The 12,920-nt window shown below is 66.9% G+C and overlaps 1 protein-coding gene across 1 annotated transcript in view; it reads left to right on the top strand.

The window, feature by feature from the left end:
• Positions 1 to 12,920, top strand: part of NOTCH1 (notch receptor 1) — a 42,441-nt gene that overhangs the window by 6,154 nt on the left and 23,367 nt on the right. Inside the window, exon 3 of the mRNA XM_039858968.1 lies at positions 12,455 to 12,717. Within this exon, the coding sequence (XP_039714902.1) occupies positions 12,455 to 12,717 (263 nt within the window). The remainder of the gene's footprint in view (positions 1 to 12,454; positions 12,718 to 12,920) is intronic.

The following is a 12,920-nucleotide window of genomic DNA, read 5'->3' as shown; positions in this document are numbered from 1 at the left end:
GTGTGTGACGTGCCCGGTGGGCGCGGCAGCCCTGTGGCTCTGTGATCCGGGGATCGGGCGGGGGTAGCCTGCTGAGCACCGAGAGGCCGCTGGCCGGCTGGGCAGCCGAGCGGGCCTGGCCCTGCCTCTTGCTCTCGCGTGTCCCCGAGCGCCACCATCCTGACACACTGCCCCGGGCGGGCCCTGCCTGGCCACTCTTTAAGGAAGCAGGGCTGAGACTACAACTTCCCTTTAAAAGAGGTTCGGGGGTTTAGGCGGGAAGTGACTAGGCCAGCCACCTGACTTGGGACAGGCGGACGGAACGGAACGTTATGCGTCTTCTGTCACCTGGTCTGGCTGTTTCCACTGAGTCACCTGCAAGTCTCGGGCGGGGCTGAGAATGAGAAAAGGTCCCCATAGGACTTCCTCTGTTTGTGTGGTGCCTGGGCTTCGAGGCCACAGGGTTAGGAAAACACACGTGAACTCTCACCTGCCCACTTCCACCGTGGGGAGGCGGCAGGGAGCACACCTTCCCCGAGGGGCCAGGCCCGGAGGGGCCGCAGCCAGCCTCTTTTTTTCACATTGAAAACATGACAACATTTTTCAGAAAGAGAAAGGAAATAGCCCTCAGCAGGAAGAGGCTGGGGGCAGGGCAGACAGTGACCAAGGAGCTGTCCTTCAACAGGATGGCTGAGCTGGGTCCCCGAGGCTGGAGTGGCGGGGGAGGGGTCTGCAGGGAGTGCCAGGTTGAAGCCTGGCGGCCCCGTGGGAGCCGGGCTCCTTCCTGCGCCTTCGATGGGTGGCAGTGGCCATCTCTGGCAGATGAGGTCCACCGGGCACGGCCAGGCGGGGCCGAGGGGTCACGCCCTCCTGGGGTGTGGAGGACACCTTTCCTGTTTCATGTCTCGGCTATAAATAGTGAAAGGATGTGGCTTTGCAGAGTTGATTGAGCGTCTAGATTGCTTTCCTCAATAATGGAACTATTATAACTTCACGCACAGACAGCTGCTTTTATCCGGCATCGTAAAACCCTGACAGACGTGTTATTCAGCCGGCGCCCACCCTCCCAGGTGGTGGCTAGCTCTGCCCCTTTTTGTTTTTAATGCCCAGTTTACAGGTGAGAAAAACTGAGGCTGAGCACAGGGGTGGGGATCTGAGGCTGGCTTGCATCAGCTTTTACCTTAGTGTGCAGGCATTTCCAGAACTTTCCAGAGGCTTCCCAGAGGCTTTAACGAGCGGCTGGCTTCGGGGCATTATGACTGTGCATCGGGGTGTGTTTGATGGTCCTGGAAGTTGGGGGGGGCTGGGCTTGGCTGTCCCTGGTCGGGCGAGTGGGCCCCACCCCATGCCCCTGGCTCTGGTTTGCTGTGGCCCCCCTCAAATAGGCATGTCCTCCCTGGGCCTCGGCTTCCCCCTCCATCCATGAGGGGGCCGGGTTAGGTGGCCCCTGGGGCGCTCTTGCAGCCCCTTCTTGGCAGGGCCTTAGAATGGGTTCTGGTGATGGGTGGCAGTGTGGTAGGGGCGCAGGCACGCGGGGAGGGGCGGGCAGCCCTGGCCATGTGGCAAGGCAGGTTCTGCTGGTCTGGGGCCTGCTCTGGGCTCTGCCGTTCACGGACAGGGACGCACCTGCTGGGGAGGGGGCCGTGGTTGACGGGCGCCGTGGGGGAGGGGCGGGCAGAGGAATGCCCTTCCTCCCGCGGGCGCCCGCTGGCACCTCCACAGGCCTTGCCCCCCGCCCTGCTCTCTGGGAGCATAAAGCAGCCGACGGCCAGGTTTGGGAGGAACGGGTACACGTGCAGGTATGTTACAGGTGAATCACACAGGTTTTGCACACTTCCGTGGCGTCGAGTACATTCACAGGGTTGCGCAACCATCACCGTCATCTAGTTCCAGAATTTTTCATCGCCCCAGACAGAACCCTCGGACCCCTTAAGCAGGCACCCCGCTCTCCCATCGCCCCAGCCCCTGGCAAGCCCTACTCTGCTTTGCGCCTCTGGATTTGCCCATCTGGACGTTTCCCGTGCTCGGGCTCATCCAACCTGTGGCCGTCGTGTCTGGCTTCTGGCCCTCGACATGTTTCCAAGGTCCACCCACGCCGTCCTGTGTGTCACTGCTCTGGAGCACGGGGCCTCACCTGCCTGAGGCTGGCAGGGAGCGGCCAGGGATGCATCCCAGCTTCCTGGTCTTGGACAGAAGTCCGGAGGGAGAGGGGTGGGGGCGGCAGATGTCTGGAAGGCTTTCTGGAAGAATCCGTGCTCGTTTCTGGGCCTGTGTGGCCGCCTACCTGGCAGACACGAAGCCCCCTTGAGTGGGACCTGGTACGTCACCAGGTGACTTAGTTAGGATGGCCTGGCCTGCTCAGGGCCGCACGCCAGCTTGCAGGCGTGACCCGGGCAGGGCTGGGATCTGGGGTTCTCAGATGCAGGGGTCTCCTCCAGGCTGCCCTCGGGTCCAGGGAGGCCCCACGTCTCCTGCGGGGCGCCAGCACGGCCTGGGGACCCTTCCGTTGGGGTGACGAGTAAATGTTAGCATCTGGACACCTGCTCGTCCCCACTGGTGGGGGTCAGAGGGGCCCCTCACAGGTTGCTTTCTGTGCGTCTGTGAGACTCGTGCAATTCTGGGTCCAGAAGCCCCTTCTTGCTGTGGGCTTCCTCCCGCCCCATACCCCCTGCCCCTGGGATGGAAGCATTCCGGGAAGCGGGGTTCCCCAAACCTCGTCCACGTCCCCCATGCTCGGGGCAGGGGTATGGACGCCGTGTCGCTGACACTTCAGAGTGAAGTCATTAGGTTTCTGCCCCGCTGCGAAGCCGCCTCTTTGAGTGTGTGCCCATCACGGGGCCTGTGGGCACCTCCACGTGGCCAGGCCTCTCCTGCCAGGCAGCCCCGCTTCTCCGCAGCTCACACCTCCCAGCCATTTGTCGTGCCGTGGGTTCCGGGCAGAGGGGCTGGGCGCTGTCTCTGGAGTGTGACGGCCCCCCACCTGAGCAGTGGACCAGCCCTCTGGGGCTCAGAGCTTCCTGGAGGGGAGTAACCGGGGTCCTGCTTTCAGGTGGGCCTTGGTGGGGTACACGAGGGAGGCCTGGCCTCTGACGCCCAGCCAGGGTCACTGAGGCGCAGCTGCCAGGGGGGCCGTGTGCAGTAGACGCCAGGTGGCTGAGCACCCGGCAAGGCTCCAATGCCACCCGACCCTCCAGCCACAGAGCTCACCCCCAAGGTGGGGCCCCTCACCCCAGGACGCTCGCCGACTCGCCCGGCCCTGCCCGCACAGGGCCGCTCGGGGATGGGGGCACGGGGCGGCAGCCGCTCTCACTGGTGGGCAGTCGGCTGAATCCCAGGCTGGTCATTAAGGTTCTCACCCAAGAAGTGGCCGGGTGGTGACCCCCGTGGTCAGGTCCGAGCGAGCCACACACTGGCCTCGCTCTAGGGAGCGAGCGGAGGAGAGAACTTGTCCCCGGCTGGGTGTCCGTTGTGTGCCTCTGAAGTGCTTGAATGGGTTGTCCTTTTAAGCTGTGTAAACGGTCCCCTTGTCACTCTGTTGACACTGTTGATTTGCTGAACAAACTTTTCCCCCACAGGTAGCGCACAGGCCAGCCTCCCCCAGCCGAGCCGAGGCCGGCGGCAGGCCGGCCCGCACCGTCATGTGCATCTTGGTGGGACCCAGGAGAGGGGCCGGGGTTTGAGAGGGGGCCCCAGAACGTCGGAGACGCACCCACCCGCCCCAGCCTGGGGGGTGGCCAGCGGGAGGCTGGGAAGAAACTCGACTGCAGCCCTCGTGCAGAGGTGACACTCGGGCGCTCGGCTGGGGACAGGCAGCAGCTTGGCTCCCAGCCCCCTGCCTTCTTCACCCGATCGCGGCCCAGCATGAGCCACAGCTGAGCCACAGGTCTGCCCCGGGGCCACAGCTGGGGCACCCACCCAGCTAGGACCGCCGGAGCCCCTTTGCTGCACAGGCCGAGTTACCGAGCCAGGCCCCGGGGGGCCACTATGCCCGTTCACGCGGCAGACACGCCCCTGGCTGTGCTCTCCCAGGCCCCGGGGATGCATGTGAGAGCAGGTGGGCGGCCTCTGGAAAGATCTGTCCGTGCCTGAGCGGCGGGGACCGGGCCCTGGGCCTTGGGGACCTGCCTCCCACCACTTCCTCTCGGTTTCGGTTGTTGGTGAGCGGGGACCACAGTTACTGGAAGTGACAGGTTTAGGAGAGAAGCCAGGCTTTTGAGTGTGTTTTTCTCTGACGGCTTTTCAGTAAGAGATGCTGAGCTAAGTAAGGCTGGGTGGCGGGGAGGGTGCTCGGGGAGGCGGGGAGGGTGCTCGGGGAGGCGGGGAGGGCAGTGGGGACGGAGGTGGGGGGGCCCGGCCACACTTCCGCCCCTCGCGGCCCCGTCTTTTCCTCCTTGCACAGAAAGCTCTGGTGAGGTGACTCCCTCCGGACCTCTGAGTCAACCCGGAGGTCCCTGCACATGGTCAGCCAGGCCGGTCCTCCTGGAGGGTGGCCTCGTGGGGCAGAGTTCCCACCCCGCACTTTCAGTGGTCAGAATGAGGGAGGCCTCGGCCCCGGCTGATTGAGAGCCCGCTGGGGGAGGCCAGGCAGGGCTCCGTGTCCTGGTGACCACGTGTGGCGGGGGCTCAGGCAGTCCAGGGCCCGGCCCGGCGCAGCACAGGTGTCCAGGGCAGCGGTGGTGGCGGGGGCTGGAGCCAGCCGAGCGGCTCCGGGTTGCTCAAGGCCTGGCCTCCAGCCCACAGGGAGACGCGTTCCGAGCCGGTCACCCCACGCTGCCCGGGTCCAGCACGCCGGCCAGATGGCGCCGTGGTCAGCGGTATGGGCTGTGGAATTGCCTGCCGGCCACCGCGTGGGCCGCATGGCCTTGGCGCTCACCACACTCTCTGCCCCCCTCCTCCCAGGAGGACAGGGACCCGGCCTCCGCCGGGGGCAGCGCGGGACCCCTCGGAGGTCCTGCTGGCGCGGGCACCGCCCGGCACTGCTCGCATCATTTCGTTCGGCGTCTGACCTTGAGATGGCCGTGGGTTCGCACGGGTGGCAAGGCGGGACAGATGGGTCCCCTATCCCCGAGCACCGCGTCAGTTGAGTATTACTCTGCGCTGGAGCCCGTTCCTCACGCTCCACGGCTGTGTCCAGCCCCAGAACTTGGGTGAGGCCATGCAGGGCAGAGGGTCAAGGCCAGCCCAAGAACCTTTCCCCAAAGGGAAAAGCCTCCAGACAGCCCTCAGCCCATGCCCACTGGCCTAGGATCCCCGGTGACCCCAGGGTGTGACATGCAGGCCCCTCCCTTGTTGGACCCACCCTGGCTTGGGTGCAGCTGGCTGGATTCTGTCTTCTGGCATTTGCTGTACCCAGGTGCCTCAGTGGCTGTGCGTGGACAGCCAGGTGCACAGTGGGCCTGTGCGCAAGCCTGGGGGGCTAAGGAGCAGTTGGCTGGTGTGAACTGGGGGAGAAGCCAGAGGGAAAGGGGCTAGAGACCGATACAGAATGGGGGTGACCTCAGGGACCTCCACTGAAGCCTGCATCCCGCGTTGCAGCTTCGTTAGAGCCAGCCCACAGCTGGCCGCACCAAGGTCCCCGCTGCCCAAAGTCAAGGGGGTGTCCCGGGAGCAGGGGGAGAATGCCAGGTGTGGGCTCCATCTCCTTGTCCCCAGTGCCAACCGATGCCACGCCGCGTTCGACACCGAGGCTGAGGTCGGTGACAGGTTTGTGGCGCTGGTGTGACTGTCCTGCTGGACAGCAGGGGTGTTGGCCCCAGAGAAGCTGGCAGAATGGCTCCCCGATGCCCAGGCCTCTCGCCAGAGCCCCACCTCCACCCCAGGTTTTGTGTTTCAGACAAGGCTGTAGGAATGCCTCGTCCAGGTCGGTCTGGGGACATCGGGTGGTCACGTGAAAGACCAAGGCCGCGGACCAGCAGCTGGGGTGCACACCTCCCTCCGCTGCCCGGGAGCTCCTGCCGGCTCCTCGGTGGCCTCGGGGTCAGGGCTGTTCTGACTGCCCCGTCCCCCCAGAGTCTGGCCACCATTGGTGGCGAGGAAGGTTAAGAGCTGCATTCAGACCCAGGTGGTACCACGGCCGTAACCTGCCTGCGCCCAGTCGTCTCACCTGTGAACTGGGCCCAGGGGTCCTGCAGGGCACCTGTGAGATTAAGCCAGCAACCTCCAAGGGCAGGCGGGGTCAGGGCTCCATTTCTTCATCCTGGGGTCCCCGAGAGGGGTCCTTGGCGTCCTCCCCTGCATCCTCACGATGCTGGACACGGAGCCGGACATGGAGCCGAGGCTGCTCGAGTGTCCGCCCGCCCACTCTGTGTCAGGGAGGACATCCCCCCGCCCCCACGGCACCTGCTCCTGGGAGCAGAGGCAGGGGAGCTCCAGGACCCGCCTGGCTTTGGCGTGGGGCTGTGCGCAGTTGCTGACTTAATTAATCGAGTTTGGATTAAGCCTTCCCTGTGTGCCCGGCCTCACGTGCCTATCGATTCGCTCGCTGTGTCTGGGCTCCACCCTGCTCGGGAGCCGAAGCCCCTGGCAGTTGTGGGGTCCCTGGCCTCCCCGGCGGTGGGGGCCGCGGGCTCAGCAGTCTCATCCACTCGGATCTCCAGGGCCCACGTGGGGCGGCGGGCGTTGGGGAGGGCCCGGGGGACACATTTCAACCTCGTCTCCAGCGCGAGCTCTGTCTTTTGGGGACCAGGTGGGGAACTCCCCACAGGAAGGGTTCAGCAAGCTGTTCCCCCGTGCCCACAGCCCGCGGGTCCCCGTGACAGTGGGCCCTGGGAGTCCCTGCACCGCCGGCCGGGCCCCTGGGAGGCGGCTCGGCCTCTGCTGGCCACTTCCCACGTCCAGGGCGAGGTGGCTGGGGGCCGTGGGGGACAATGAGCGTCGGGCACTGTTCTCTCCGCAGTGGGAAAGGGGCTTCCGGGGAGGACGGGTTCCATCCCCACACAAAGGGCTTCCCCGGAGCCAGGACGAGCGCAGCTCTTCCCGCCCTTCCTCTTCCCAGCGTCTTTAAACCGTGCCGAGGTGCCGCCTGCGAGAGCCGGACGAGGGCCCAGATGCCGGGGCTGCAGGCCCCAGGGCTCACCCACACCCCGCCCCGCCCGGCCCGGCCCCTTGCTGCCCTTCCGGTCTGGGGGGCGACTGGTGTTTGGGGTTGGGGTTGGGGTCTGTCTGCAGCGGGCCTGGCGGCCCCCCACCCCGCCCGCCACTGCACAGCTTCGAGCAGCCCAGTGGGTGCAGAGGCGGGAGGCAGCTCCCCACACTGCAGCCCGACTCTGCTGAGTGGCCCCAGGCACGCCCACCTGACCCCACCCCACCCCACGCCCCTGACTGCCTGTGGGGGGTGGGGGGGGGCTGGAAGCAGAAGACCAGGAGATGCCAGGTGTCACTGGCTGGCTCCAGCCCATCCCCTCAGGCAGGTCGTCTGGGGCCGGCCTGGCTTTGGGAGGCGTGGCGAGGGGCCTGAGCGACCACCTGGCCATCGCTAGCCCTGGCTCAGGTCTCGCTCGGGCTTTCACCTGGGTGGAGGGCTGGTGGGGGGCAGCAGAGGTCCCCTAGCCCCCACCCAGTCTGCTGTGAGCACATCAGGCCTTAGCCTCCCAACAGATGGGGGACCCTTCCTGGCATGCGGGGACACTGGACCGACCTCTGCCCAGGGAGGAGCTGAGGTCCCAGGACAACCCCCCTGCCTTGGCCAGGGACATTGGGGCTCGTTGACCCCATTCCCTCTCGGGCAGGAGTCTGGGGACCTAGGGCCTGGTGCCCCTCAGGCCTCAGTCTTCCCCCATTAGTAAGGGGCCAGAGTCCCCTTCCCCTGCCTGCAGATGCCTCGCTCCCTGGGCGGGGATGGGGGGCAGCTTTGTTCTCCTAGGCCAGGTGGCCTGGCTGGCAGTGGCCCCTGGTTTTGTGTCCAGTTCGATGGTTTGGGTGGAGGGCTAGGCCTTAGTGGGTCTTTGCTTAGTGCCACAGGACCTGGCTTTATCACCAAGCCATCCGTGTTCCCGGGGCCCTTGTCAGCGGTGGGCCCTGGTGACACTGACTTACTTGGTCAGCATCTACAGAGCAGGGGTCCAGGGACCCCAGTTCCCCTTCCTGGGCAGGAGGCCCATGAGGGGGGCAGTGCTAGTCTAGGGGTTTCTTGGCAGGCCCTCTGCAGGCACAGCCCCACCAGACGGGGTGTAGGACATACCTCTCCTGTGGCAAAGCAGGACCCCAGGCAGGTGGTGGCTCAGGGTGGGCGTCTGAGGAAGCGGCCATCGCTTTCCTGGCCAGGTCTGACCGCTCTGCTGTGGGGGGGACTTCAGGCTTTGGGGGAGGCCTGCGGAGGGGTGAGGAGGCACAGTCCTGCCTCCTTGCTGCACCTGGCAGGGGGCTCTGCTCTGGACAGGTGGTCCAGGCCTGGAGGGCAAAGGCCAGGACGGACGGCCGCTTACAGCCATGTGGCTCCTCCCATGACATGCCTGTGCAGGCCGCCGGACACCATGTGTGAGGGACCAGGACGTGGGGGGGCCGGTCTTCTCTGGGTTGGAGTGTGGGCTGCGGGTCCTGGCCCCAGGCAGGGCAGGCACCTCTGCACCAGGAGAGACCTGTATCCCCACCATCGTCCCCAAACAGCTGTGCCCCGCCTGGTGTGGTCAGTGAATCTCACAAGAATCAAAGCCAACTCTGGCCCCGATGGTCGAGTCACCAGGCGACAACTTGGATGTGCCTGAGGGCTGCCCCCCGGGAGCCGGAGGCAGCGGCCGTCTACGCGGGCCGTCTACGCCATGGTGGTGGAGCGGGTGGTGGAGCGGGGTGGAGGGCCCCTTCCCACCCATAAGAGCTCTCGAACTACCGCGACCCCAGGAGGCACCTCCCACGGGGAGACAGGGGCCCGAGAACTGACCCCCAGCTGCCTGGGCAGGGGCCGCCTCACCCCTCAACCCTGCGCCGGACCAGAAGCTCCTCGAGGGCAGAACCGAGTCCGCCGGGCACCGCTTGGCCGCGCCCTTTCTCTCCCCATTTGGGGCGGGGGGAGCTGTCATCTGTCCCCCGGGGGTGGCAGATGGCCGCGTAGTTTAGAAAGGAAAACAGCACAATTTGGGATTAGTCCTGGGTGAAAGGTCGAGGTGACATCTGCCTCCGCGGCTTCTGGAGTCACATTTCTATGGAGCCGAGCGCTCTGGGGGAGGGGCCGGCACAGTGGGAACATTGAGGCCGGGAACAAAGCCAGGCTGGGCTGCGGGACAGCAGGCACCGCGGCCATTTGGCGCTCCTCCGGGCCGGCTGCCGGAAACGCTCTCCCGCAGCCCCCAGCTCCACCTGCCACTCACCTGCTGCCGGCGGGGCCAGGCACCCGGGCCTGGACGGGGACGGGCTGCGTGTGGGATGGGAGAGACGGCGAGGGAGGGGCGGGGGACCGGCAAGAGGGGAGCCAGGAGGCCCCCCACCCCCGCGTGGGCCTCGGGGCGCCGTGAGCTGGGCTGTGGGGCGGACAGGGCGGTCCTCGGGCTGTAAGGGTGTGCGTCTCCACACTGACCCTGATGGGGGGCATGGGGCCGGCCGGAGGTGTGGCTCCAGTCGCTGAGGCCCTGGGCTGGGCCCGCTCTGGGAGGTCCCTGCGTTGCAAGGTATGTGTGACTTCCTGGCCAGGCCTGGGCCCAGCCCACTGGCCACTTACACTGACCCGTCAGGACAGGCGCTGAGGACAGTGAGGGGCTTGGTCACCGGCACGCGTGGCGCCGTCTGATCTGGGGCCTTGCGTGCTCTTCCCCTTCTTAGGGAAGTGTGGTTGTCGGCAGAGGAGGAGACAGGTTTCTGTCCCTGGGAGGGCCTGGCATCGTGACCAGGCTGGGCGAGAGCTGCAGCGGAGGGGGGCGGTGGGCTGCCCCAGCAGGCGCGGGAGCCCAGGGCAGTGATCAGCGCAGGGCTGCTTTGCCCGCCCCCAGGCCCCGCTCGCCGGCCGCAGAGCCCTCCCTCCTGCAGGCTGCACCTGGAACTCGGCACTCCCCCACAGAGCACCTGCCACAGCTGTCCCACCTCCACGGGCGGCTCCTCCAGTGGCCCTGCCCATCCCAGAGCTGGGGTGTTGGTGGCAGATGGTGGCCCGGCCCAGGCCCAGCTCGGGAGAGGCAGCGTGCCTTCACGCCGGCCCTGGGCGGGAGTTGGGGCACAGTGGGCCCTCTCAGCTGCCACGTCCCCCGAGGAGGAGCCTCTGTGGCTCCTGCCCCGCCCACCAGGGAGCAGCTGCTGCCTGCGTCCCCTGTCACCCGCACGCCCGCCCCCGGCCACTCTCTGCCCAGGCTGCCCACGCCTGACTTGCTGGCCTGCTTTCCCTCTGGCTGGCCCAGCGTGACACGGCCTGGCCGGCTGCGATGCTGTCCAGGCGGCTTCTCCCCGAGTCTCGTGGTGGGGTCCCCACCCAGGACGGGGGGCAGGGGAGAGAGGGGGACTGTTCACGGGGACACCACCCTGTGGCTGGGGGCTTCAGAGTGCACAACTGGGCAGGGCTCTCGGGTCCATTTGGGGACGTCCAACGTCCTGACACATTAGGGTGCTGAGCAGGGGGTTGCTGTAGAGGCACGGGGCCAGCGACAGGCCTAGCCCACACAAGGCAGGGCACTGGGCCGCCTTGTGGCGGGGGACTTCCCCGAGCTGATGGGGCAGGGGTGCGGAGGGAGGCATGGGCCACCCTGCTTGGATGACCAGGCGCCCTCTGTCCAGCAGCCACTGCCTGCCCTCCCTGCCAGTGGCTGGGAAATAAAGAGCTTGGAGCATTTCTCCAGGTGGGAGCGGGCAGCCGGCTCCCGGCTGACAATAAGGGCGTTGCTGATTATGGGGGGTGCTGCCCCTGTCCCCCACCCCCAGCTCTGTTCCCAGGGAGCCCAGGCTGGGACGGGACGGCCTGTAACTGGACCCACAGGCCAAGGGGCCCTCCAAGAGTGTAGCCTTGCAGGAGCCCCGGCCCTGGGGACGGATTCCTGGGGTCTGTGCCTGTCACCGGCCACCAGCGCTGAGCTGGGGCGGGGGTGTGGGGAAGTGAGGCCGAGGCCTGGGCTACCTTCCAGCCCTCCCGGGGGGCAGCTTGTTTGCTTTAAACCAGTTGGTTTGGGACTTTTGGCTTCTGGCAACAGATGGTGGGCCAGAGTGGCCATTTTGCGCCCTCCCCGTCCACCCTGCCCCAGCCGCAGCCACAGATGAAAGCCTTTGGGGACAGGGGCGCAGCCCAGCTGCTGAGCGACGCACAGGCCCCGGCCCCCCAGACGACCCCATCTCTCCGCTGGGGCTGCCTCGCCCAGGGGTGGGCAGGAGGGGACGGAGTGAGGACAGCGGGCTGGCATCTAGTGGCCACAGCTGGCCTCGGGCTGGCATGGGGGAGAGCCCCCCCGGGGGCGGTCCAGAAGGCGGGGGCTTTTGTGCAGGGCCCCTCTTTGTCCAGGGGACCTAAGGCTGCCCACTGCCCCCAGGTGGCAGAAGACCACCCCCCCCCCTCCCGCCGGTGCCCGAAGCTGTGGGCGCGGCACAGGCCCTGCCTTCCCGGGCTGCTGTGCGGGGCCGGGCGGGCCGTCCTGCCTCAGCCTCCAGGAGCTTTCCCGCAGCGCCGGGCCGCAGGAGGCTTTGGCTGGCAGTTTATGGCCCATGCTCCCGAAGCTTGGGGGTCCAGTGCTGAGGGAAGCAGGGCGCTCCCTCCTGGGTGGGGCGCAGGCCTGTGGGCGAGGTGGTCCTGGGCCCCCCAGCCGCTCAGAGCCCATGAGGACGCCCCCCGGCAGTGCCGTTTCTCCAGCTGGAAAGTGGGTGCTTCTGATTCTGGCTAATGCTGCCTGATGTTTCCTGTGAAGACTTGGTCCCGGAAGGGAGCAGCTGTGATGGGGTGCTAAGTGCCGTCGGGGTGGGGTGCCTGCCTGCGTCCCAGCGAGACCCCCGTCGGGGAGGAGCCTTGACAGAGAGAATTCCACGTCTGCTGTCAAATCGATGGTGAAAACAAAACACTGAACGTTTTTATTACCCAGATCAGGCGCGTCCGTTACACAGGCGCCAGAGAAGAGAGAGGCAGGCCAGCCCTTCACAGCGCACCCCTCCTCCCCGGACAGCGGCTGGGCTGGGGTGTGGGCCCCTTTTTGGTGGCTGGCTGAGGCGCAGACACAGACGCCTGCGTCTTAACATCAAAGCCGTGTTCTGCCGAACATCCCGGTCTCGACCCTGGTGCCCCAAATGACGCAATTGTTCTTTTTCTAAAAACGTAGACGAAATTTACTTAATAGAGAATCACCCACTTAGAGTGCACAGTTCAGTGGCATCAGGCGCGTTCACAGTGTTGAGCGGTCACCCCTTGTCTGCTGCCCCTGGCGGAGGCCCGGCCACCGAGCAGCCGGCCCCGCTGTGCCTGGTGCCGGGGCGGGGCGGGGCGGGGTGGGCAGGTGCTGGCGCTCCCCGAGGACAGCTGTGCCGAGTGGCGGGCGCCGGCCGTGGGCGGGTGGGACTGAGCACTCTGCCGTGTCTGCCACAGCTGCGGCGAGGCCTTCGCGGGCCAGCGGTGCCAGGCGCACAGCCCCTGCCTCAGCGCCCCCTGCAAGAACGCGGGGACCTGCCACGTGCTGGAGCGCGGCGGCGTGCTGGCCTACACCTGCAGCTGCCGCCTGGGCTTCTCCGGGCCCCTCTGCCTGACGCCCTGGGACAACGCCTGCCTCGCCAGCCCCTGCCGTAACGGCGGCACCTGCGACCTGCTCACGCTCACAGAGTACAAGTGCCGCTGTCCCCCGGGCTGGTCAGGTGAGGACCGCCCGCTGGGCCCGCCACCCTCTCCCAGCTGCCACACGTGCCCGGCCCCGTCGGCGTGGCGGGGGTGTCCCGGGCTTTCCCTGGGCCAGGGGGACCCGTGGTCCAGAAGCAGCTCCGGGGGGCTGCCTGAGGGCCCCGCTCCAGGGCCCCTGCCCCTCCCTGCCTCTGGGTAAAGGGGACACCCCTCCTTCTGC

The sequence above is a fragment of the Pteropus medius genome, unplaced genomic scaffold (genome assembly GCF_902729225.1).
Source record: "Pteropus medius unplaced genomic scaffold, Ma_sr-lr_union100, whole genome shotgun sequence".
Classification (NCBI taxonomy): Eukaryota; Metazoa; Chordata; class Mammalia; order Chiroptera; family Pteropodidae; genus Pteropus; species Pteropus medius.
This window is presented reverse-complemented; position numbering and strand designations above follow the sequence as displayed.